This window comes from Nerophis ophidion, linkage group LG05 (assembly GCF_033978795.1).
Source record: "Nerophis ophidion isolate RoL-2023_Sa linkage group LG05, RoL_Noph_v1.0, whole genome shotgun sequence".
Classification (NCBI taxonomy): Eukaryota; Metazoa; Chordata; class Actinopteri; order Syngnathiformes; family Syngnathidae; genus Nerophis; species Nerophis ophidion.
In genome coordinates this window covers 7,729,729-7,755,290 of record NC_084615.1, presented here as the reverse complement: position 1 = coordinate 7,755,290, position 25,562 = coordinate 7,729,729, and the positions used below count along the sequence as shown (strand labels likewise).

The 25,562-nt window shown below is 40.1% G+C and overlaps 6 protein-coding genes across 8 annotated transcripts in view; all 6 read left to right on the top strand.

Moving 5' to 3' along the window:
* Positions 1 to 1,340: 1,340 nt before the first annotated feature.
* Positions 1,341 to 4,447, top strand: LOC133552592 (protocadherin alpha-3-like). Its single transcript, XM_061899872.1, has one exon. The coding sequence runs from the start codon at positions 1,988 to 1,990 to the stop codon at positions 4,415 to 4,417; it is 2,430 nt and encodes an 809-aa protein (XP_061755856.1). The 5' UTR covers positions 1,341 to 1,987; the 3' UTR covers positions 4,418 to 4,447.
* A 754-nt stretch (positions 4,448 to 5,201) lies between these two features.
* Positions 5,202 to 7,924, top strand: LOC133552448 (protocadherin alpha-6-like). Its single transcript, XM_061899642.1, has one exon. The coding sequence runs from the start codon at positions 5,513 to 5,515 to the stop codon at positions 7,922 to 7,924; it is 2,412 nt and encodes an 803-aa protein (XP_061755626.1). The 5' UTR covers positions 5,202 to 5,512.
* An 821-nt stretch (positions 7,925 to 8,745) lies between these two features.
* Positions 8,746 to 12,980, top strand: LOC133552447 (putative protocadherin beta-18). The gene is made up of 3 exons (XM_061899641.1): positions 8,746 to 9,198; positions 9,271 to 11,405; positions 12,976 to 12,980. The coding sequence occupies exons 1-3, from the start codon at positions 8,864 to 8,866 to the stop codon at positions 12,978 to 12,980; spliced, it is 2,475 nt and encodes an 824-aa protein (XP_061755625.1). The 5' UTR covers positions 8,746 to 8,863.
* Positions 12,981 to 14,428: 1,448 nt separating this feature from the next.
* On the top strand, positions 14,429 to 17,088 carry LOC133552587 (protocadherin alpha-8-like). The gene has a single exon (XM_061899857.1). It carries the CDS (start codon positions 14,542 to 14,544, stop codon positions 16,975 to 16,977), a length of 2,436 nt encoding a protein of 811 aa, XP_061755841.1. The 5' UTR covers positions 14,429 to 14,541; the 3' UTR covers positions 16,978 to 17,088.
* Positions 17,089 to 17,879: 791 nt separating this feature from the next.
* Positions 17,880 to 20,488, top strand: LOC133552446 (protocadherin alpha-6-like). Its single transcript, XM_061899640.1, has 2 exons — positions 17,880 to 18,252; positions 18,325 to 20,488. Exons 1-2 carry the CDS (start codon positions 18,077 to 18,079, stop codon positions 20,486 to 20,488), a joined length of 2,340 nt encoding a protein of 779 aa, XP_061755624.1. The 5' UTR covers positions 17,880 to 18,076.
* Positions 20,489 to 21,415: 927 nt separating this feature from the next.
* Positions 21,416 to 25,562, top strand: part of LOC133552588 (protocadherin alpha-C2-like) — a 248,141-nt gene continuing 243,994 nt past the window's right edge. The window contains exons 1-2 of one of the 3 annotated variants that reach the window (XM_061899863.1): positions 21,416 to 21,763; positions 21,839 to 23,939. In XM_061899863.1, coding sequence (XP_061755847.1) covers positions 21,429 to 21,763; positions 21,839 to 23,939 — 2,436 coding nt within the window. In that variant the 5' untranslated portion in view covers positions 21,416 to 21,428. Of the gene's footprint in view, positions 23,940 to 25,562 lie in introns of all 3 variants that reach the window. The other 2 variants (XM_061899862.1, XM_061899860.1) reach the window with 2 other exon arrangements.

The following is a 25,562-nucleotide window of genomic DNA, read 5'->3' as shown; positions in this document are numbered from 1 at the left end:
AGTTCGGGGCTGTACATCGAATTCTGAAATAATCATATCCCGGCTGAACTCTTGTAATCATTTATAGAGATATTGGGAAAGTGAAGTGAATTATATTTATATAGCGCTTTTTCTCTCGTGACTCAAAGCGCTTTACATAGTGAAACCCAATATCTAATGTTTACATTTAAACCAGCGTGGGTGGCACTGGGAGCAGGTGGGTAAAGTGTCTTGCCCAAGGACACAACGGCAGTGACTAGGATAGCGGAAGATGGGATCGAACATGCAACCCTCAAGTTGCTGGCATGGCCGCTCTACCAACCGAGCTATATTGCCCCAAAAAGAAAGAATTTGATTTATTAATGCATTTTGACATATCAGGGCCATTTAATGATGGCTTGACATGAATATATTACATATGGATTCTTTAATACGTCTTTTATGTTGATTGGCAACACTAAATGTTCACTAGGGTAGTGGTTCTCAAATGGGGGTACGCGTACCCCTGGGGGTACTTGAAGGTATGCCTAGGGGTACGTGAGATTTTTTTTTAAATATTCCAAAAATAACAAAAATTCAAAAATATGTTATAAATATACAATACTTCAACAAAATATGAATGGAAGTTCATAAACTGTGAAAAGAAATGCAACAATGCAATATTCAGTGTTGACAGCTAGATTTTTTTGTGGACATGTTCCATAAATATTGATGTTAAAGATTTTTTTTTTTTTTGTGAAGAAATGTTTAGACTTAGGTTCATGAATGCAGCCGTGTCAGCAACTGAGGGTTCCAGGTTCGATCCCCGCTTCTGCCATCCTAGTCACTGCCGTTGTGTCCTTGGGCAAGACACTTTACCCACCTGCTCCCAGTGCCAACCACACTGATTTAAATGTAACTTAGATATTGGGTTTCACTATGTAAAACGCTTTGAGTCACTTGAGGAAAAAGCGCTATATAAATATAGTACTTCACTTCACTTTAAGTTGATGATGACTTCTATGTGTAGAAATCTTTATTTATAATTGAATCACTTGTTTATTTTTCAACAAGTTTTTAGTCATTTGTATATCTTTTTTTTCCAAATAGTTCAAGAAAAAACACTACAAATAAGCAATATTTTTGCACTGTTATACAATTTAATAAATCAGAAACTGATGACACAGTGCTGTATTTTACTTCTTTATCTCTTTTTTTCAACCAAAAAATGCGTTGCTCTGTTAGGGGGTACTTGAATTAAATAAATTGTTCACATCACTGAAAAAAGGTTGAGAACCACTGCCCTAGTGTATGAATGATAAGCGGTAGGAAATGGATGGATGGATTTGTCAACTATTACGCAATAGCAGTGCAAGGTGTCGCTGTGATTGGTGCAAGTGTGGTGGCCTGCCTTTAATGCTCGTTCAAAACGGCTAAATGTCTTGTTTTATGGATAATTTGCCGTGGCTTGTGCTGATATAGTTCACGTGATATTGAATTATAAGTAACTGACTGATAGTTGAAGCATTTTGGGGTGTATAGAGACTATGTCAAACATGTTTTTTTCCTCTAAACCTAAAATATACAATACAGATCTGGCCTGTTTGTTATGTCTTCACATGTAATTTATTGGACATCTGTGCGTAATAATAAGTGATGGGTATTTAGGGCCTGGATACCATTTAAGCAGCAGTTTGTGGTGCTGAATATACTTTGGTCATGCAGCATTTGGGATGAAGTGTCTTCTCAAAGGCATCCGTTAGGTGGCAGTATGTTACCATATTAGACAAATTCATGTCTCGGCAGAGGATGAGTCCACCCTCTTTCATATCCAGTCTGGTTAGAGCGCATTCACTCCTCACTTGGGATAAGCGCGCATGTGTAATTTGGTGTTGGTTTGCAAGAAAAAGGCTTTAATTTTCCGATTGGTTTCAAAAGGAAGTACTTTTGCAGTCTACGATGGAGTAAATAATCTAGACAAGCCGAGGATTTATTCACATGTTTTGGATTCCCACCGTGGTCCCGTACGATGGAACAAAGAAGACAGGGTGCGAGCTGGCGACACCGGCCGTGTGTGCTCGGCGTAATGGCTTGGTTTTTATTTCTCAGCGCCGCTTACGCACAGCTGAGATATTCCATCTCCGAGGAGCTCAAAGAGGGCACTTTCGTCGGGAACGTTGCAAAGGATTTAGGAATAGATCCGTCTTCTATCAAGCAGAGGAGGTTCCGCATCATGTCCGGCTCGAATGAGCATCTCTTTAAGGTGAACGAGAACGAGGGGACTCTTTACGCAAACCGTCAAATTGACCGAGAGGAGGTGTGTAAGGAAAGTAATGCATGCCTGATTCATCTTAAAACTGTCCTTGACAACCCGCTGGAGGTGCATTATGTCACGGTGGATGTGTTGGATTTAAACGACCACTCCCCCACCTTTCCAGATAAAACAAAACGACTGGAAATATTCGAGTCTACTCTGCCGGGTACAAAATTCCAACTGCAAAATGCGCACGACCCGGATAGCGGTTCTAACGCCGTGCAGCAGTACAAAATAAGCCAGAATGATCATTTCCGGCTGGAGGTGAAAGACCGAGGTCGAGATGGCAAAACGCCAATTTTGCAGCTGCAGAAGCAGCTGGACAGAGAGAACAAACGCAGCCACAAATTGGTGTTGACAGCCGTGGATGGCGGCCACCCGCCTAAAACGGGCTCTGTTGAAATCCACGTCGAGGTTCTGGACGTGAATGACAACATGCCGGTGTTCACCAAAGAGACGTACTCTGTGACGCTGCAAGAGAACGCCCCGCTGCGCACGACCGTCATCCAAGTCAACGCGACGGACTCCGACGAAGGCTCTAACGGGGAGGTCGTTTATTCGTTCGGAAGTGACGTCAAGGATAAAATTAAGCAATTATTCCACATCGATCCTGTCACCGGGGAGATTATTGTAAAAGGCAATGTTGACTTTGAGGACCAGGACAGCTATGATATTGACATCCAGGCGTCCGACAAGGGAAGTATTCCTTTCAAAACGGATAAAAGTGTCATTATTAAAATTATAGACGTGAATGATAATTATCCGGAGATAGAAGTGACGTCACTGTCCAGTGCTATTTCTGAGGACTCCCGACCAGGGACCACAGTCGCTCTGATCAGTGTTACTGATTTAGATGCTGACTTGAATGGGAAAATAACTAGCTATGTTACTGAAGACTCTCCCTTTATGTTGACTGCGTCCATGCAGGATAACATGTTTGCTGTTGTCACCAAGTCACGGCTTGATAGGGAACAACAATCTGTGTATGATGTAACAATAGTTGCTAAAGACTCCGGCGAGCCTGCCCTGACATCAGAAAAGACCATTACTGTGTTTATAGCTGATACAAATGATAACAATCCAGAGTTTTTATTGAGCCCTTATACTTTCTACATTCTCGAGAATAATCAACCAGGAGCATCTGTCTTTTCCGTAAAGGCATCTGATCGAGATGAAGGAGAGAACATGATCATTTCATATCACATTTTTAGGAACGTGGCTATAGACAACAGAGACACTTCGTTTCTCAACATAAATTCCGAAACCGGTGATATTATTGCTTTAAAAAGTTTTGACTTTGAGACGCTGAAAAGTTTCCAGTTCCAAGTCGTGGCCACGGACGGTGGAAGTCCTCCACTGAGCAGCAACGTGACAGTGAAGGTGTTCATTCTGGATCAGAACGACAACGCTCCAGTCATCCTGTATCCAGTCAGCTCCAACGGTTCTGCTGAAGGTGTGGAGGAGATTCCCCGCAATATGAAAGCAGGAGACTTGGTGACTAAAGTCCGAGCCTATGATGCTGATATAGGATATAACGGCTGGTTACTGTTTTCACTGCAGCAAGTCACTGCCCACAGTCTCTTTACTTTGGACCGCTATACGGGCCAGATCAGAACACTTCGCTCCTTCACAGAGACGGACGAGGCTGAGCATGGACTGCTCATACTGGTCAAAGACAACGGCAACGTTTCCCTGTCAGCAACAGCTACTGTGACTGTCAAACTTGTGGAGCCCAAAGAGGCTTTTGCAGCTTCTGATGTCAAACGTGCAGCAGCAAAAGTGGAGGAGGAGGACCACAATGTGACTTTTTACCTCATCATCACTTTGGGCTCGGTCTCGCTGCTTTTTGTCATCAGCATCATCGTGCTGATCGCCATGCAGTGCTCCAAATCCACAGAGTACACTTCCAAATATCTCCAAGACGCTAATTATGATGGGACACTGTGTCACAGCATCCAGTACAGATCAGGAGACAAACGCTACATGCTAGTTGGACCCAGAATGAGTATAGGTTCTACTATAGTCCCGGGCAGCCACGCCAACACTCTGGTGCTCCCTGACAGGAGACACACTTCTTCTGGGGAGGTAAGACACACATTTTGTGTATTTTGTATAACGTCATTAAATAATTCACCCATATCATAACATGACATATTTGGTGATCTTTAATATCAGCTTGAATTGTATGTTTTTATTGGAACTCAGTGATTTTTATGTCCTCGACACTGCTTGTGCATTGCACTTATATATTTTGAAAATAAATCATATGTAACAGTATACATTTATTATTATTGTTTTAGTTTAGGCAACAATTGCATTTAATGGATGATTCTTGATTACATTTATTTGACATATCTTCTGAATAAAGTCATATGTTAAATTTTACCACTAAATCATTTTACTAGAGTATGTGCAAGTTGTGAGTGACTTCAGGAAGTAGATATGTTTTGATGTCAAAGGAAAGTTGCTTGATAATTTGAACTAGCTTTAAATATTAATCTCTCATTGGTGTTTTAAAGGAGTGGAACTTTTAAAACTATACATGTCTAGAGTTTAGACTTTTATTACTGTCTATAATGCCGAACAATATCAATCTCGCACCCTTTGTGTGATATGACTCAAATCAGATTAATACAAATAAAGTGCATATAGTTTACATAACATATTACTGACTATATATGGTACATCAGGCTTATGATTTATTCATGGTTGCTAATATTACTTGGCTTAGTTTAGTTTATCTGGTGCATATTTTAGAAGGAGGCTGATTTATTCTCCTAAAGGAACTGCAGGTTTCAAGCAGTTTATTTTACTACATGCATGCACATTCATGAGGGGATCTGACTTATTTTACGCTTTAATTCTTAAAATAAATATGTTGTTTTTGTTTACATTAAAGGATAATATTGGCTTTTGTAAGAATAGAATGTAAGTCAGAACTTTGTTGTGTCTTTAAAAACAAGTTGTCTCCAGGCTTGTTCTGCAATATGATGTTTGGTCGCTAGGAGTCAACGTAAATACACGCACAGATTCAATGATGATGTGACGTCATATAATCAGCGGCTTGTTCTTCCCACCCCTTGATGACATTCGCGCTGACACGATCGTCGTGTCTGTGTTGTGTGTATTTTATCACTCAGTGGCTTATTAGAGGAATATTTTCATGCATCTCACCTTTGGATTTAGTTTTTACGAGGATTGTGTTCTTAGAATGGAGCAGTGATCTTTTTTGGTATCACCATGGAACAAAGAAGGGCGATACGGTGTTTGCTCGGCTTCGTGGCTGCGGTGCTTTTGTGCAGCGAGACTTCAGCACAATTAAGATACTCCATCCCCGAGGAGGTGGATGAAGGAACTGTGGTCGGGAATGCTGCAAAAGACCTTGGATTGGATAGAAATACACTGAAAGAGCGCAGGTATCGGATTGTTTCCAGCACTGCTGAGCCTCTTTTCTATGTGAGTCAGACCGATGGCATCCTTTATGTCAGCAGGAAGATCGACAGAGAAAAGGAGTGTCCACAAAGCAGTATGTGTGTGATGAATCTGAAAACTGTGCTAGAAAACCCACTGGAGGTGCATTATGTTGGAGTGGAAGTAGTGGATATAAATGATCATTCTCCTCATTTCTCAGAGGAGGAAACAATGCTGGATATTTATGAATCAGTGTTGCCTGGAGCAAAATTTCAGCTAAAGGCTTCTCAGGATGCAGATAGTGGCCAGTTTTCTGTGCAGCATTATAAACTTAGTGAAAATGATTATTTCCGCTTAGAAATAAAAATTAAAGGTAAAGATGGCAAAATTCCCATATTGGTTGTTAAAAAATCTTTAGACAGGGAGACAACAGAACATATTTCACTAGTTTTAACTGCTTTTGATGGAGGCAAACCTCCCAAAACAGGAGAAATTAATATTTTAGTAAATGTGCTAGATGTTAATGATAATGCACCTGTTTTCTCTAAAGATGTTTACTCAGTGATGATTGATGAAAATGCTCCAATAGGAACAACTGTCATTCAAGTGAATGCAACTGATCTAGATGAAGGTTCAAGTGGAGATGTAGTTTATTCCTTTAGTAAAAGTATGAATGAAGATTTGGGGCAATTATTTGATATCAAAGAAACAACGGGTGAAATTGTTGTGAAAGGTCTGTTAGACTTTGAGGAAAATGACATGTTTGAAATTGAAATTCAAGCATCAGATAAAGGTCCTGTCCCACTAACAACAGAAAAAAGTGTCAACATTAAATTAGTTGACATTAATGACAACACACCTGAGATTGAAGTGACGTCATTTTCTAGTTCCATTCCTGAAGATTCCAGACCTGGAACTACAGTTGCTTTAATCAGTGTGAATGACTTGGACTCTGGTCTCAATGGCAAAGTGATTTTTTCCATAGGTGAGGATGTTCCTTTTGTTTTGTCACCATCATTACAAGACAAAATGTATTCTTTAGTGACCAAATCACATCTGGACAGAGAGAACATATCCAAATATGATATTTCAGTAGTTGCTAGAGATGCTGGTCAACCTGCACTCTCATCTGAAAAGACAATAAGTGTTTTTATTTCAGATGTGAATGATAACAGTCCAGAGTTTTCATCCAGTCCTTATACTTTCTATGTTACTGAGGGCAACCATGCAGGAGCCTCTGTCTTTTCTGTCAGAGCTTCTGATCGTGATGAGAACGAGAATGCTGCTATTTCATATCATATTGTCAGAGATGGAAGAGAAGGAAGTAAACTGTCTTCATTTCTAAGTATAAACACAGAAAATGGACAAATCTCAGCTCTAAAAAGTTTTGACTTTGAGACGCTGAAAAGTTTCCAGTTCCAAGTCGTGGCCACGGACGGTGGAAGTCCTCCACTGAGCAGCAACGTGACAGTGAAGGTGTTCATTCTGGATCAGAACGACAACGCTCCAGTCATCCTGTATCCAGTCAGCTCCAACGGTTCTGCTGAAGGTGTGGAGGAGATTCCCCGCAATATGAAAGCAGGAGACTTGGTGACTAAAGTCCGAGCCTATGATGCTGATATAGGATATAACGGCTGGTTACTGTTTTCACTGCAGCAAGTCACTGCCCACAGTCTCTTTACTTTGGACCGCTATACGGGCCAGATCAGAACACTTCGCTCCTTCACAGAGACGGACGAGGCTGAGCATGGACTGCTCATACTGGTCAAAGACAACGGCAACGTTTCCCTGTCAGCAACAGCTACTGTGACTGTCAAACTTGTGGAGCCCAAAGAGGCTTTTGCAGCTTCTGATGTCAAACGTGCAGCAGCAAAAGTGGAGGAGGAGGACCACAATGTGACTTTTTACCTCATCATCACTTTGGGCTCGGTCTCGCTGCTTTTTGTCATCAGCATCATCGTGCTGATCGCCATGCAGTGCTCCAAATCCACAGAGTACACTTCCAAATATCTCCAATACGCTAATTATGATGGGACACTGTGTCACAGCATCCAGTACAGATCAGGAGACAAACGCTACATGCTAGTTGGACCCAGAATGAGTATAGGTTCTACTATAGTCCCGGGCAGCCACGCCAACACTCTGGTGCTCCCTGACAGGAGACACACTTCTTCTGGGGAGGTAAGACAGACATTTTGTGTATTTTGTATAACGTCATTAAATGATTTACCCATATCATAACATGACATATTTGGTGATCTTTAATATCGGTTTGAATCGTCTGCTTTTATTGGAACTCAGTGTTTTTTATGTCCTTGACACCGTTTTTTCATTTCACGTATATAATTTGTAGATAAATCATATGTAACAGTATACATTTATTATTATTGTTTTAGTTTAGGCAACAGTTGCATTTAATGGATGATTCTTGATTACATTTATTTGACATATCTTCTGAATAATGTCATATGTTAAATTTTGCCACTAAATCATTTTACTTGGGTATGTGCAAGTTGTGAGTGACTTCAGGAAGTAGATATGTTTTGATGTCAAAGGAAAGTTGCTTGATATTTTGAACTAGCTTTAAATATTAATCTCTCATTGGTGTTTTAAAGGAGTGGAACTTTTAAAACTATACATGTCTAGAGTTTGGACTTTTACTACTGTCTATAATGCCGAACAATATCAATCTCGCACCCTTTGTGCGAAATGACTCAAATCAGACTAATACAAATAAAGTGCATATAGTTTACATAACATATTACTGACTATATATGGTACATCAGGTTTATGATTTATTCATGGTTGCTAATATTAATTGGCTTTGTTTAGTTCATCTGGTGCATAGTTCAGAAGGAGGCTGATTTATTTTATTAAAGGACTTGCAGGTTTCAAGCAGTTTATTTTACTACATGCATGCACATTCATGAGGGGATCTGACGTATTTTCCGCTTCAATTCTTAAAATAAATATGTTGTTTTGTGTTTACATTAAAGAATAATGTTGGCTTTTGTAAGAATATAATGTAAGTCAGAACTTTGTTGTGTCTTTAAAAACAAGTTGTCTCCAGACTTGTTCTGCAATATGATGTTTGGTCGCTAGGGGTCAACGTAAATACACGCACAGATTCAATGATGATGTGACGTCATATAATCAGCGGCTTGTTCTTCCCACCCCTTGATGACATTCGCGCTGACACGATCGTCGTGTCTGTGTTGTGTGTATTTTATCACCCAATGGCTTATTAGAGGAATATTTTCATGCATATCACGTTTGGATTTAGTTTTTACAAGGATTGTCTTCTTAGAATGGAGCAGTGATCTTTTTTTGGGTATCACCATGGAACAAAGAAGGGCGATACGGTGTTTGCTCGGCTTCGTGGCTGCGGTGCTTTTGTGCAGCGAGACTTCAGCACAATTAAGATACTCCATCCCCGAGGAGGTGGATGAAGGAACTGTGGTCGGGAATGCTGCAAAAGACCTTGGATTGGATAGAAATACACTGAAAGAGCGCAGGTATCGGATTGTTTCCAGCACTGCTGAGCCTCTTTTCTATGTGAGTCAGACCGATGGCATCCTTTATGTCAGCAGGAAGATCGACAGAGAAAAGGAGTGTCCACAAAGCAGTACGTGTGTGATGAATCTGAAAACTGTGCTAGAAAACCCACTGGAGGTGCATTATGTTGGAGTGGAAGTAGTGGATATAAATGATCATTCTCCTCTTTTCTCGGAGGAAGAAACAATGATGGATATTTATGAATCAGTATTGCCTGGAGCAAAATTTCAGCTAAAGGCTTCTCAGGATGCAGATAGTGGTCAGTTTTCTGTGCAGCATTATAAACTTAGTGAAAATGATCACTTTCGTTTGGAAGTTAAAGATAAAGGAAAAGAAGGCAAAATTCCCATATTGGTTGTTAAAAAGTCTTTAGACAGGGAGACAACTGGACATTTTTCACTAGTTTTAACTGCTTTTGATGGAGGCAAACCTCCCAAAACAGGTGACATGAATATTTTAATAAATGTGTTAGATGTTAATGATAATGCACCTGTTTTCTCTAAAGATGTTTACTCAGTGACACTTAATGAAAATTCTCCAATAGGAACAGCAGTGATACAATTGAATGCAACTGATTTAGATCAAGGTTCAAATGCCAATGTGGTATATTCTTTCAGCAAAAATAGTCAAAATATATTGCAGTTATTTGATATAAATACAAATACTGGTGAAATTATTGTAAAGGGGCCACTAGACTTTGAGGAAAATGACATGTTTGAAATTGAAATTCAAGCATCAGATAAAGGTTCTGTTCCACTAACAACAGAAAAAAGTGTCATTATTAAAATAGTTGACATTAATGACAATGCTCCTGAGATTGAAGTGACGTCATTTTCTAGTTCCATTCCTGAAGATTCCAGACCTGGAACTACAGTTGCTTTAATCAGTGTGAATGACTTAGACTCTGGTCTCAATGGCAAAGTGATTTGTTCCATAGGTGAGGATGTTCCTTTTGTTTTGTCACCATCATTACAAGACAAAATGTATTCTTTAGTGACCAAATCACATCTGGACAGAGAGAACATATCCAAATATGATATTTTAGTAGTTGCAAGAGATGCTGGTCAACCTGCACTCTCATCTGAAAAGACAATAAGTGTTTTTATTTCAGATGTGAATGATAACAGTCCAGAGTTTTCATCCAGTCCTTATACTTTCTATGTTACTGAGGGCAACCATGCAGGAGCCTCTGTCTTTTCTGTCAGAGCTTCTGATCGTGATGAGAATGAGAATGCTGCTATTTCATATCATATTGTCAGAGATGGAAGAGATGGAAGTAAACTGTCTTCATTTCTAAGTATAAACACAGAAAATGGACAAATCTCAGCTCTAAAAAGTTTTGACTTTGAGACGCTGAAGAGTTTCCAGTTCCAAGTCGTGGCCACAGATGGTGGAAGTCCTCCACTGAGCAGCAAAGTGACAGTGAAGGTGTTCATTCTGGATCAGAACGACAACGCTCCAGTCATCCTGTATCCAGTCAGCTCCAACGGTTCTGCTGAAGGTGTGGAGGAGATTCCCCGCAATATGAAAGCAGGAGACTTGGTGACTAAAGTCCGAGTCTATGATGCTGATATAGGATATAACGGCTGGTTACTGTTTTCACTGCAGCAAGTCACTGCCCACAGTCTCTTTACTTTGGACCGCTATACGGGCCAGATCAGAACACTTCGCTCCTTCACAGAGACGGACGAGGCTGAGCATGGACTGCTCATACTGGTCAAAGACAACGGCAACGTTTCCCTGTCAGCAACAGCTACTGTGACTGTCAAACTTGTGGAGCCCAAAGAGGCTTTTGCAGCTTCTGATGTCAAACGTGCAGCAGCAAAAGTGGAGGAGGAGGACCACAATGTGACTTTTTACCTCATCATCACTTTGGGCTCGGTCTCGCTGCTTTTTGTCATCAGCATCATCGTGCTGATCGCCATGCAGTGCTCCAAATCCACAGAGTACACTTCCAAATATCTCCAAGAGGCTAATTATGATGGGACACTGTGTCACAGCATCCAGTACAGATCAGGAGACAAACGCTACATGCTAGTTGGACCCAGAATGAGTATAGGTTCTACTATAGTCCCGGGCAGCCACGCCAACACTCTGGTGCTCCCTGACAGGAGACACACTTCTTCTGGGGAGGTAAGACTTTTACAAATAGACTTCTTACAGACTTGTGTGGATTGCATGTGGCGTTCTTTGAGCTTAATTTGTCGGATGTCGTTGTGGATTGTGCAGCCTTTTGACGCACTGGTGATTTAGGGTTATATCAGTAAAATTTGATTGATTCATTTATTAATTTACTTTATATATTATTTTACTGTTCTTTTTACAGTCTGTAGATGATAGCTGATGAAAATAACTTCGTTATATCATATAGTCATTGTAAGTTACAGCACTATTGTTTTGTTTTTAAAATTGTGTACAGCATATTTATCAAGAAGTAGAATAAGGGGATAGGTCAAATGCAGAGGACAAATTTCGCCACACTTAGTGTGTGTGTGACAATCATTGGTACTTTATCTTTAACCAAGAACATGATGCAAATTTTAAATGATACCTGCTAAATCGTGTGTGCAAACTATAATATTGTATTTTCTATTACAGGGCGTGTTGTAGGTCATCTAAAATTGATAAAAAGTGCATTGGTGGTACAGAATGTCCGATGTAGATTGGGATTTATATATACACACCTCTCCTCACTATGGAGACTTTCATTGGTCTTTTTGTTTTTTTACAGTTTTAGCAAAACAAAACCCGTAGCGTTTTGTCTTGTGTTGACATGCAGAGCACCTAATGTGTGGCCTTAATGGAGCATTATCTAAACAACAAAACATATTTTTAGCTTGGTAAAGCTGCTGTGGAGGCGCTTAAGTTTTGTAAAAGGTGTGTCTGGAATGCTCCATCCGTAAGAAAATGTCAATTGTTTACCATTTTTCAGAGGAGATATATTATTATGGTATATCTCCTGTATGAAAAAAAATACAATTAAAAACTGCTAGCAGACACCAAAATGAATAATTTTAACTAGTTTTAATCAGCTCTCAAGTCATTCAGCAGCTTCACATTCATGGAAAGCCATCGCTGAATACATTTTACGTTTAATATTTCTATTTTTGACACGCCAAATATTTCGAAACTCACAAAAACTGAATATTATCTCTCAATCGTCTGTGTTTGCAACGCTATCTTCTCCTTTCTCACGGCCATTTGTGTGTAACTGTGCCAGTTTGCACGTACTCACGTGCTAAATGTAGACAAACAACATATGCTGCAGAAAAGTATTGCCTTGATAAACCACATTGCGTGTGCCAAATATGCTAATAATAATCATCTGCATTTACTGTACATAAAGAGAGACACACTAAACGGATTGCACTCCTTATTCTGCTCAATTAAGACTCAATCATCTGCGCACAAGTTTAATATAACAGCTTTGCATCCAGTTGGCACAACTTTTAATACACACACACCTTTAGTAGCCGGCGCCCACAGTTTTCTGCACATACGTTTATTAGATGAGCTGTGTATGAGCTCTCATGTTTGAACTTGTATTTTAATACTGACGGAGATATATATTTATATATGCAAGAGTTACTTTTTGTATTCATAGTCATATTTGAAAACAGCTAGTGTTTTTCCATTTGTTCTCTCTCTGTTTGTCCGCTAGTAAACAATGTGTTACCCTTGAAGCTTTAGGAATGTAAGGAGTAGCAATACTCCCTTCTTGTCTTTTCCTGTCTCAGGCTAAGCAGAATAATAGACGTGTATTCGTTCCAGTGGGTGGGGGCGAGGGAGATATTGAAGAAGACAGCGCTACCGTAAGGTTTTCAGATCAACTAGGCGACGCGAATTGAATGTGTTGTTTTTTAGGTTGGTCTCTCAAGACTTTGAAATACATTGCAAAATACCTTTTCTGTTATGGGTGATCATTTAAAATCAGCTTATGTGTCATCAAAAGAACTTGGGATTGACCAGAAACTTAAATTCCCTCGAAGGAACACTTGGTCCGAACGCAACAATACACACAAAACTTTATTTAATTAAGTCATATTGTGAGTATTTGGATAGTTATTTTGAAGAGGTAAAGTTTTCCTGTCAGAGGAGATTTTATTTACTTTATCTTGGCTTTGGAAATGTATGTGGCTGTCGCTCTCCTTGGTGCTGAATACACATTTTCCATACTAACACGTTGTTTACCTTCAAATGTTTTCTTGAAACATATTGCATAAGAACCTACACGTTTTGTTTTTGTGTGGCAATATTCTAGGCCAGTGATTCTCAACCTTTTTTCAGTGATGTACCCCCTGTGAACATTTTTTAAAATTCAAGTACCCCCTAATCAGAGCAAAGCATTTTTGGTAGAAAAAAAAAGAGATAAAGAAGTAAAATACAGCACTATGTCATCAGTTTCTGATTTATTAAATTGTAAATTAACTATTGCTCATTTGTAGTGGTCTTTCTTGAACTATTTGGAAAAAAAGATGTACAAATAACTAAAAACTTGTTGAAAAATAAACAAATGATTCAAGTATAAATAAAGATTTCTACACATAGAAGTAATCATCAACTTAAAGTGCCCTCTTTGCGGATTGTAATAGAGATCCATCTGGATTCATCAACTTCATTCTAAACATTTCTTCACAAAAAAAAAAAAATATATTTAACATCAATATTTATGGAAAATGTCCACAAAAAATCTAGCTGTCAACACTGAATATTGCATTCTTGCATATCTTTTTACAGTTTATGAACTTACATTCATATTTTGTTGAATTATTATTCAAAAATTATATTTATAAAGGATTTTTGAATAGTTGCTATTTTTAGATATTTAAAAACAACTCCTTGGCATACCTTCAAGTACCCCCAGGGGTACGCGAAGCCCTATTTGAGAACCACTGTTCTAGGCCATTGATACTATTGTGCTCTTTATTAAGACAATTACTTGGCTTTTAGGCTGTGTAATTATGTTATTTCAAAGTACTTCTTATAGAAAATAACGCGTTTGTACAAGCAAAGGCATGTTTAGATAACCTGTAAAATATGATTTTTAGATACCCATGCATCTGTAAAATTGGTGTTTTTACATGTTTTTAACGCTAGGGGTCAGTGTAGTTTGATTTTTCCCGGTGTCTGCGGCTTTAGTTTTATTTTCCTCACATGCACCCTGGATATTGTTCTTTCCCCAGAGCTTACTGGATACTGTAGCGTCATCGACAGCGGATGCACGTTCCCTATAAATCATATATTTTGGGATCATCAAGCATCAGAACACACACGCCTTTTGCAGGATATTGCAAATCGAGAGGATGATTATTCGTCATTTTCAAGGCACGGAACAAAGGCGATGGGTGCGACGCTGGTGCTTGGCTTTGCTGTCGCTTACTTCATGGAATGCGGTTTCTGCACAGCTTCGATATTCCATATCCGAGGAGGTCCAGGAGGGGACCGTTGTCGGTAATGTGGCGAAGGATTTGGGGCTGGATAAGAGCTTGCTTAAAGGGCGCGGATACCGCATCGTGGCCGGCGGCGCGGAGCCCATTTTGGAGGTGAACCAGGAGGACGGCGTCTTGTTTGTGGCGCGCAGGGTGGACCGGGAGGAGGTGTGTGAACGCGTCAGCCCCTGTGTGATCAAGTTCAAATCCGTGCTGGAAAACCCACTGGAGGTGCATTACGTGACTGTGGAAATATTAGACATCAACGACCACTCGCCTGTTTTCCCAGAAAAGGAACAAAGGCTTGAAATATCCGAGTCCGCACTGCCGGGTGCGCGCTTCCAGCTGCAGGCGGCGCGGGACCCCGACGTGGGCCAGCTCTCCATCCAGCAATATCAACTCAGTCATAATGAACATTTTCGCATCGACGTGAAGGATCGAGGGGAGGATCGGAAAGTGCCGTTTTTGGTGCTGCTCAAGCAGTTGGACCGAGAGGCGGGCGGGAGACACCGGCTCCGCCTCACGGCGACAGACGGGGGGAAGCCGGCTAAATCAGGATCCATAGAAATAACCCTGGATGTCCTCGACGTGAATGATAATTCTCCAGTGTTTGACAAGGAGGTTTATTCCGTCTCTCTGAACGAAAACGTGGCCGTGGGCACTTTTGTTATCCAGGTGAACGCCACGGATTTGGACCTAGGTGCGAATGGTGAAATAGTGTATTCTTTCGGTAAGGAGGTTGATTTAATAGCGAAAGATATGTTCAGTATAGACCCACATACAGGTGAAATTCACGTGACAGGCCACGTTGATTTTGAAAAAAGTAAAACCTATGAAATTGATATACAAGCTTCAGATAAGGGACAAGTACCTCTGACAGCAGACAAGAGTGTTATTATAAATATTATTGATGTTAATGATAACGCCCCTGAGATAGAAGTGACCTCGTTTTCTAACTCCATTAAGGAGGATGCAAAGGTAGGAACCACCGTGGCCCTAATTAGTGTCAGTGACTTAGACTCTGGAATAAACGGTAAAGTACTTTGTGACATTAAACAAGAAGTTCCTTTTACTTTATCGCCATCTTTACAAGAGAACATGTACGCCGTCGTCACAAAGTCACACCTGGATAGGGAACATGTTTCTCAGTATGAGGTCACCATTGTTGCTAAGGACACAAACGAGCCAGTGTTTTCGACAGAAAAGACAATTACTGTTGTTGTGTCGGATGTTAATGATAATCGTCCAGAGTTTTCAACAAGCCCGTATACATTTTATATCACCGAGAACAACTCTCCTGGAGGCTCTGTGTTTTCTCTAAAAGCGTCTGATCAGGACGCAGGTGACAATGCTCTCATTACTTATCATATTGTCAGAGAGGCAAATTTAAACAATATTTTTTTATCGTTTATAAATATTAACCCGGAAACCGGAGAAGTCATAGCACTAAAAAGTTTCGACTTTGAGACGCTGAAAAGTTTCCAGTTCCAAGTCGTGGCCACGGACGGTGGAAGTCCTCCACTGAGCAGCAACGTGACAGTGAAGGTGTTCATTCTGGATCAGAACGACAACGCTCCAGTCATCCTGTATCCAGTCAGCTCCAACGGTTCTGCTGAAGGTGTGGAGGAGATTCCCCGCAATATGAAAGCAGGAGACTTGGTGACTAAAGTCCGAGCCTATGATGCTGATATAGGATATAACGGCTGGTTACTGTTTTCACTGCAGCAAGTCACTGCCCACAGTCTCTTTACTTTGGACCGCTATACGGGCCAGATCAGAACACTTCGCTCCTTCACAGAGACGGACGAGGCTGAGCATGGACTGCTCATACTGGTCAAAGACAACGGCAACGTTTCCCTGTCAGCAACAGCTACTGTGACTGTCAAACTTGTGGAGCCCAAAGAGGCTTTTGCAGCTTCTGATGTCAAACGTGCAGCAGCAAAAGTGGAGGAGGAGGACCACAATGTGACTTTTTACCTCATCATCACTTTGGGCTCGGTCTCGCTGCTTTTTGTCATCAGCATCATCGTGCTGATCGCCATGCAGTGCTCCAAATCCACAGAGTACACTTCCAAATATCTCCAAGACGCTAATTATGATGGGACACTGTGTCACAGCATCCAGTACAGATCAGGAGACAAACGCTACATGCTAGTTGGACCCAGAATGAGTATAGGTTCTACTATAGTCCCGGGCAGCCACGCCAACACTCTGGTGCTCCCTGACAGGAGACACACTTCTTCTGGGGAGGTAAGACACACATTTTGTGTATTTTGTATAACGTCATTAAATAATTCACCCATATCATAACATGACATATTTGGTGATCTTTAATATCAGCTTGAATTGTATGCTTTTATTGGAACTCAGTGTTTTTTATGTCCTTGACACTGCTTGTGCATTGCACTTATATATTTTGAAAATAAATCATATGTAACAGTATACATTTATTATAATTGTTTTAGTTTAGGCAACAGTTGCATTTAATGGATGATTCTTGAATACATTTAATTGACATATCTTCTGAATAATGTCATATGTTAAATTTTACCACTACATCATTTTACTAGAGTATGTGCAAGTTGTGAGTGACTTCAGGAAGTAGATATGTTTTGATATCAAAGGAAAGTTGCTTGATATTTCGAGCTAGCTTTAAATATTAATCTCTCGTTGGTGTTTTAAAGGAGTGGAACTTTTACAACCATGCATGTCTAGAGTTTAGACTTTTACTACTGTCTATAATGCCGAACGATATCAATATCGCACCTTTTGTGCGAAATGACTCAAATCAGACTAATACAAATAAAGTGCATATATTTTACATAACATATTACTGACTATATATGGTACATCAGGTTTATGATTTATTCATGGTTGCTAATATTACTTGGCTTTGTTTAGTTTATCTGGTGCATAGTTCAGTAGGAGGCTGATTTATTTTCCTAAAGGATTTGCAGGTTTCAAGCAGTTTATTTTACTAAATGCATGCATATTCTTGAGAGGGGATCTTACATATTTTCCGCTTTATTTCTTAAAATAAATATGTTGTTTTTTGTATACATTAAAGAATAATGTTCGCTTTTGTAAGAATAGAATGCAAGTCAGAACTTTGTTGTGTCTTTAAAAACAAGTTGTCGCCAGGCTTGTTCTGCAATATGATGTTTGGTCGCTAGGGGTCAACGTAAATACACGCACAGATTCAATGATGATGTGACGTCATATAATCAGCGGCTTGTTCTTCCCACCCCTTGATGACATTCGCGCTGACACGATCGTCGTGTCTGTGTTGTGTGTATTTTATCACTCAATGGCTTATTAGAGGAATATTTTCATGCATCTCACCTTTGGATTTAGTTTTTACAAGGATTGTGTTCTTAGAATGGAGCAGTGATCTTTTTTTGGTATCATCATGGAACAAAGAAGGGCGATACGGTGTTTGCTCGGCTTCGTGGCTGCGGTGCTTTTGTGCAGCGAGACTTCAGCACAATTAAGATACTCCATCCCCGAGGAGGTGGATGAAGGAACTGTGGTCGGGAATGCTGCAAAAGACCTTGGATTGGATAGAAATACACTGAAAGAGCGCAGGTATCGGATTGTTTCCAGCACTGCTGAGCCTCTTTTCTATGTGAGTCAGACCGATGGCATCCTTTATGTCAGCAGGAAGATCGACAGAGAAAAGGAGTGTCCACAAAGCAGTACGTGTGTGATGAATCTGAAAACTGTGCTAGAAAACCCACTGGAGGTGCATTATGTTGGAGTGGAAGTAATGGATATAAATGATCATTCTCCTCGTTTCTCAGAGGAGGAGACAATGATGGATATTTCAGAATCAGTGTTGCCTGGAGCAAAATTTCAGCTAAAGGCTTCTCAGGATGCAGATAGTGGTCAGTTTTCTGTGCAGCATTATAAACTTAGTGAAAATGATTATTTCCGCTTAGAAATAAAAATTAAAGGTAAAGATGGCAAAATTCCCATATTGGTTGTTAAAAAATCTTTAGACAGGGAGACAACAGAACATATTTCACTAGTTTTAACTGCTTTTGATGGAGGCAAACCTCCCAAAACAGGAGAAATTAATATTTTAGTAAATGTGCTAGATGTTAATGATAATGCACCTGTTTTCTCTAAAGATGTTTACTCAGTGATGCTTGATGAAAATGCTCCAATAGGAACAACTGTCATTCAAGTGAATGCAACTGATTTAGACGAAGGATCGAGTGGAAATGTAGTTTATTCCTTTAGTAAAAATATGAATGAAGATTTGGGGCAATTATTTGATATCAAAGAAACAACGGGTGAAATTGTTGTGAAGGGTCTGTTAGACTTTGAGGAAAATGACATGTTTGAAATTGAAATTCAAGCATCAGATAAAGGTTTTGCTCCACTAACAACAGAAAAAAGTGTGAACGTCAAGATAGTTGACATTAATGACAATGCACCTGAGATTGAAGTGACATCATTTTCTAGTTCCATTCCTGAAGATTCCAGACCTGGAACTACAGTTGCTTTAATCAGTGTGAATGACTTAGACTCTGGTCTCAATGGCAAAGTGATGTGTTCCATAGGTGAGGATGTTCCTTTTGTTTTGTCACCATCATTACAAGACAAAATGTATTCTTTAGTGACCAAATCACATCTGGACAGAGAGAAAATATCCAAGTATGATATTTTAGTCATTGCAAGAGATGCTGGTCAACCTGCACTCTCATCTGAAAAGACAATAAGTGTTTTTATTTCAGATGTGAATGATAACAGTCCAGAGTTTTCATCCAGTCCTTATACTTTCTATGTTACTGAGGGCAACCATGCAGGAGCTTCTGTCTTTTCTGTCAGAGCTTCTGATCGTGATGAGAACGAGAATGCTGCTATTTCATATCATATTGTCAGAGATGGAAAAGAAGGACGTAAACTGTCTTCATTTCTAAGTATAAACACTGAAAATGGACAAATCTCAGCTCTAAAAAGTTTTGACTTTGAGACGCTGAAAAGTTTCCAGTTCCAAGTGGTGGCCACAGACGGTGGAAGTCCTCCACTGAGCAGCAACGTGACAGTGAAGGTGTTCATTCTGGATCAGAACGACAACGCTCCAGTCATCCTGTATCCAGTCAGCTCCAACGGTTCTGCTGAAGGTGTGGAGGAGATTCCCCGCAATATGAAAGCAGGAGACTTGGTGACTAAAGTCCGAGCCTATGATGCTGATATAGGATATAACGGCTGGTTACTGTTTTCACTGCAGCAAGTCACTGCCCACAGTCTCTTTACTTTGGACCGCTATACGGGCCAGATCAGAACACTTCGCTCCTTCACAGAGACGGACGAGGCTGAGCATGGACTGCTCATACTGGTCAAAGACAACGGCAACGTTTCCCTGTCAGCAACAGCTACTGTGACTGTCAAACTTGTGGAGCCCAAAGAGGCTTTTGCAGCTTCTGATGTCAAACGTGCAGCAGCAAAAGTGGAGGAGGAGGACCACAATGTGACTTTTTACCTCATCATCACTTTGGGCTCGGTCTCGCTGCTTTTTGTCATCAGCATCATCGTGCTGATCGCCATGCAGTGCTCCAAATCCACAGAGTACACTTCCAAATATCTCCAAGAGGCTAATTATGATGGGACACTGTGTCACAGCATCCAGTACAGATCAGGAGACAAACGCTACATGCTAGTTGGACCCAGAATGAGTATAGGTTCTACTATAGTCCCGGGCAGCCACGCCAACACTCTGGTGCTCCCTGACAGGAGACACACTTCTTCTGGGGAGGTAAGACAGACATTTTGTGTATTTTGTATAACGTCATTAAATGATTTACCCATATCATAACATGACATATTTGGTGATCATTAATATCGGTTTGAATTGTATGCTTTTATTGGAACTCAGTGTTTTTTATGTCCTTGACACCGTTTTTTCATTTCACGTATATAATTTGTAGATAAATCATATGTAACAGTATACATTTATTATTATTGTTTTAGTTTAGGAAACAGTTGCATTTAATGGATGATTCTTGATTACATTTATTTGATATATCTTCTGAATAATGTCATATGTTAAATTTTGCCACTAAATCATTTTACTTGGGTATGTGCAAGTTGTGAGTGACTTCAGGAAGTAGATATGTTTTGATGTCAAAGGAAAGTTGCTTGATATTTCAAACTAGCTTTAAATATTAATTTCTCGTTGGTGTTTTAAAGGAGTGGAACTTTTAAAACTATACATGTCTAGAGTTTAGACTTTTACTACTGTCTATAATGCTGAACAATATCAATCTCGCACCCTTTGTGCAAAATGACTCAAATCAGACTAATACAAAAAAAGTGCATATAGTTTACATAACATATTACTGACTATATATGGTACATCAGGTTTATGATTTATTCATGGTTGCTAATATTACTTGGCTTTGTTTAGTTCATCTGGTGCATAGTTCAGTAGGAGGCTGATTTATTTTCCTAAAGGATTTGCAGGTTTCAAGCAGTTTATTTTACTACTTGCATGCACATTCTTGAGGGGATCTGACTTATTTTACGCTTTAATTCTTAAAATTAAATAGTTTTTTTTTGTTTACATTAAAGGATAATATTGGCTTTTGTAAAAATAGAATGTAAGTCAGAACTTTGTTGTGTCTTTAAAAACAAGTTGTCTCCAGGCTTGTTCTGCAATATGATGTTTGGTCGCTAGGGGTCAACGTAAATACACGCACAGATTCAATGATGATGTGACGTCATATAATCAGCGGCTTGTTCTTCCCACCCCTTTGATGACATTCGCGCTGACACGATCGTCGTGTCTGTGTTGTGTGTATTTTATCACCCAATGGCTTATTAGAGGAATATTTTCATGCATCTCACCTTTGGATTTAGTTTTTACAAGGATTGTGTTCTTAGAATGGAGCAGTGATCTTTTTTTTGGTATCACCATGGAACAAAGAAGGGCGATACGGTGTTTGCTCGGCTTCGTGGCTGCGGTGCTTTTGTGCAGCGAGACTTCAGCACAATTAAGATACTCCATCCCCGAGGAGGTGGATGAAGGAACTGTGGTCGGGAATGCTGCAAAAGACCTTGGATTGGATAGAAATACACTGAAAGAGCGCAGGTATCGGATTGTTTCCAGCACTGCTGAGCCTCTTTTCTATGTGAGTCAGACCGATGGCATCCTTTATGTCAGCAGGAAGATCGACAGAGAAAAGGAGTGTCCACAAAGCAGTACGTGTGTGATGAATCTGAAAACTGTGCTAGAAAACCCACTGGAGGTGCATTATGTTGGAGTGGAAGTAATGGATATAAATGATCATTCTCCTCATTTCTCAGAGGAGGAAACTATATTAAATATTTCAGAATCAGTGTTGCCTGGAGCAAGATTTCAGCTTAAAGCTTCTCAGGATGGAGATAGTGGTCAGTTTTCTGTGCAGCATTATAAACTTAGTGAAAATGAATATATTGGCTTAGAAGTTAAAGATAAGGGAAAGGAGGGGAAAATCCCCATATTGGTTGTTAAAAAATCTTTAGACAGGGAGACAACAGAACATATTTCACTAGTTTTAACAGCTTTTGATGGAGGAAAACCTCCCAAAACAGGAGAAATTAATATTTTAATAAAAGTGTTAGACATTAATGATAATGCACCTGTTTTTTCTAAAGATGTTTACTCAGTGATGGTTGATGAAAATGCTCTAATAGGAACAGCAGTCGCGCAAGTGAATGCAACCGATTTAGATGAAGGTCCTAACGGAGACGTAGTTTATTCTTTCGGCAAAAGCACGAATGAAAATCTTGTGCAGTTGTTTGATATTAATGGAAATACAGGTGAAATTGTGGTGAAGGGCCCTATTGACTATGAAGAAAATGACATAATTGAAATTGAAATTCAAGCATCAGATAAAGGTTTTGTGCCACTAACAACGGAAAAAAGTGTCATTATCAAAATAGTTGACATTAATGACAATGCACCTGAGATTGAAGTGACTTCATTTTCTAGTTCCATTCCTGAAGATTCCAGACCTGGAACTACAGTTGCTTTAATCAGTGTTAATGACTTGGACTCTGGTCTCAATGGCAAAGTGATTTGTTCCATAGGTGAGGATGTTCCTTTTCTTTTGTCACCATCATTACAAGACAAAATGTATTCTTTAGTGACCAAATCGCCTCTGGACAGAGAGCAAATATCCAAGTATGATATTTTAGTCATTGCAAGAGATGCTGGTCAACCTGCACTCTCATCTGAAAAGACAATAAGTGTTTTTATTTCAGATGTGAATGATAACAGTCCAGAGTTTTCATCCAGTCCTTATACTTTCTATGTTACTGAGGGCAACCATGCAGGAGCCTCTGTCTTTTCTGTCAGAGCTTCTGATCGTGATGAGAACGAGAATGCTGCCATTTCATATCATATTGTCAGGGATGGAAGAGAAGGAAGTAAACTGTCTTCATTTCTAAGTATAAACACTGAAAATGGACAAATATCAGCGCTAAAAAGTTTCGACTTTGAGACGCTGAAAAGTTTCCAGTTCCAAGTGGTGGCCACAGACGGTGGAAGTCCTCCACTGAGCAGCAACGTGACAGTGAAGGTGTTCATTCTGGATCAGAACGACAACGCTCCAGTCATCCTGTATCCAGTCAGCTCCAACGGTTCTGCTGAAGGTGTGGAGGAGATTCCCCGCAATATGAAAGCAGGAGACTTGGTGACTAAAGTCCGAGCCTATGATGCTGATATAGGATATAACGGCTGGTTACTGTTTTCACTGCAGCAAGTCACTGCCCACAGTCTCTTTACTTTGGACCGCTATACGGGCCAGATCAGAACACTTCGCTCCTTCACAGAGACGGACGAGGCTGAGCATGGACTGCTCATACTGGTCAAAGACAACGGCAACGTTTCCCTGTCAGCAACAGCTACAGTGACTGTCAAACTTGTGGAGCCCAAAGAGGCTTTTGCAGCTTCTGATGTCAAACGTGCAGCAGCAAAAGTGGAGGAGGAGGACCACAATGTGACTTTTTACCTCATCATCACTTTGGGCTCGGTCTCGCTGCTTTTTGTCATCAGCATCATCGTGCTGATTGCCATGCAGTGCTCCAAATCCACAGAGTACACTTCCAAATATCTCCAAGACGCTAATTATGATGGGACACTGTGTCACAGCATCCAGTACAGATCAGGAGACAAACGCTACATGCTAGTTGGACCCAGAATGAGTATAGGTTCTACTATAGTCCCGGGCAGCCACGCCAACACTCTGGTGCTCCCTGACAGGAGACACACTTCTACTGGGGAGGTAAGACTTTTACAAATAGACTTCTTACAGACTTGTGTGCATTGCATTTGGCGTTCTTTGAGCTTAATTTGTCGGATGTCGTTGTGGATTGTGCAGTCTTTTGACGCCCTTGTGATTTGGGGCTATATCAGTAAAATTTCATTGATTCATTTATTTAATTTCTATATTATTTTGCTGTTCTTTTTACAGTCTGTAGATGATCGCTGATGAAAATAACTTCGTTATACCATATATTCATTGTAAGTTACAGCACTATTGTTTTGTTTTTAAAATTGTGTACAGCATATTTATCAAGAAGTAGAATAAGGTGACCAGAGTGTTTTTTGGAATGCTATCATGGGTAATTCCGACTATTTTGGACCGGTAGTAGTCGATCTACAGCGATCGTTCTGCCACACAATACCTCAATGCTAACGAGGGCAAATTAAACTTCAGTGACTGTTGTTGCATGGCTTTGACCGTAGGATTGCTTTTTTTGCATCTACCTGTTTTTCTCACTACTGTAGGGCAACATCGTTCTTGCCCAGGCACACCCTCCTGGTTTTGGAGTATACATATTTGGGGTTTTGGCACCAGCCACTATACGATCTGACCAATCTAAGTCTAAGACTACGTTTGACCAATCTATGTCTACGAGCACAAACTGATTAAGTCTCTTCAGATGAGAGGCGAAACTTAAAGATAAACCAAACAGTTCAGTTGCGATCGATTAAATGCCTTGGGATATTTACTGAAGAATACCTGGAATATGAATATTTTACACCTTTTTATTCGAACAACTTTGAAGAATAACATTCCGTGGTGTTATTTGTATCCTTTATTTTCTACGTGTGAATGTGAGTGTAAACAATGTTTTTGTTTATATGTCCCCTGTGATTGGCTGGCGACCAGTCAAGGTTGTATCCTGCCTCTTGCCCAAATTCAGCCGGGATAGGGTTCAGCTTCCATGACCCAATGAGGAAAAGAGGTAAAGAAAATGGATGGATACTAATAGTGAATGATCACTGTTTGGTGGACTTCATTTTATGATTCAATGATTTAAAGCGTGGCGCAGTGGGAGAGTGGCCGTGCACAACCCGAGGGTCCCGGGTTCAATCCCCACCTAGTACCAACATCGTCATGTCTGTTGTGTCCTGAGCAAGACACTTCACCCTTGCTCCTGATGGGTGCTGGTTAGCGCCTTGCATGGCAGCTCCCTCCATCAGTCTGTGTGTAAATGTGGAAGTAGTGTCAAAGCGCTTTAAGTACCTTGAAGGTACAAAAGTGCTATACAAGTACAACCCATTTATAATTTATTAAAGCTGTAACACATAGTTATGTACTACAATCCAGTTCAACGCATGTTATATTTATTCAATTTCCAAGATTTACTTTGAACAGATTATTTCAGCATATGCAAACAACTTCCCCATGTGACTCGATAAATGTGTGGAATGTTGCAAAGCTTAAATAAATGTACATGATTTTACACTTATTTTACAATACCACCTTCCAAGAATACTTCACGATGTACTTTAGCAGGTTAATAAAATACCTGAACCATCTTTAAAGTAGAAAGAACATTGACGGCTCTTCTTTCCTTGAAATGATGCATATAATCTAAGTCAGTGGTTCTCAAATGGG

What these genes read in the sequence shown, in the direction of transcription:
- LOC133552448 (XM_061899642.1), top strand. Translation starts at nt 5,513, where the DNA reads ATGGAACAAAGAAGGGCGATACGGTGTTTGCTCGGCTTCGTGGCTGCG.
- LOC133552592 (XM_061899872.1), top strand. Translation starts at nt 1,988, where the DNA reads ATGGAACAAAGAAGACAGGGTGCGAGCTGGCGACACCGGCCGTGTGTG.
- LOC133552447 (XM_061899641.1), top strand. Translation starts at nt 8,864, where the DNA reads ATGACATTCGCGCTGACACGATCGTCGTGTCTGTGTTGTGTGTATTTT. An exon ending in AATACACTGAAAGAGCGCAG is followed by an intron (nt 9,199 to 9,270) that starts GTATCGGATTGT and finishes CCTTTATGTCAG; the next exon opens with CAGGAAGATCGACAGAGAAA.
- LOC133552446 (XM_061899640.1), top strand. Translation starts at nt 18,077, where the DNA reads ATGGAACAAAGAAGGGCGATACGGTGTTTGCTCGGCTTCGTGGCTGCG. An exon ending in AATACACTGAAAGAGCGCAG is followed by an intron (nt 18,253 to 18,324) that starts GTATCGGATTGT and finishes CCTTTATGTCAG; the next exon opens with CAGGAAGATCGACAGAGAAA.
- LOC133552587 (XM_061899857.1), top strand. Translation starts at nt 14,542, where the DNA reads ATGATTATTCGTCATTTTCAAGGCACGGAACAAAGGCGATGGGTGCGA.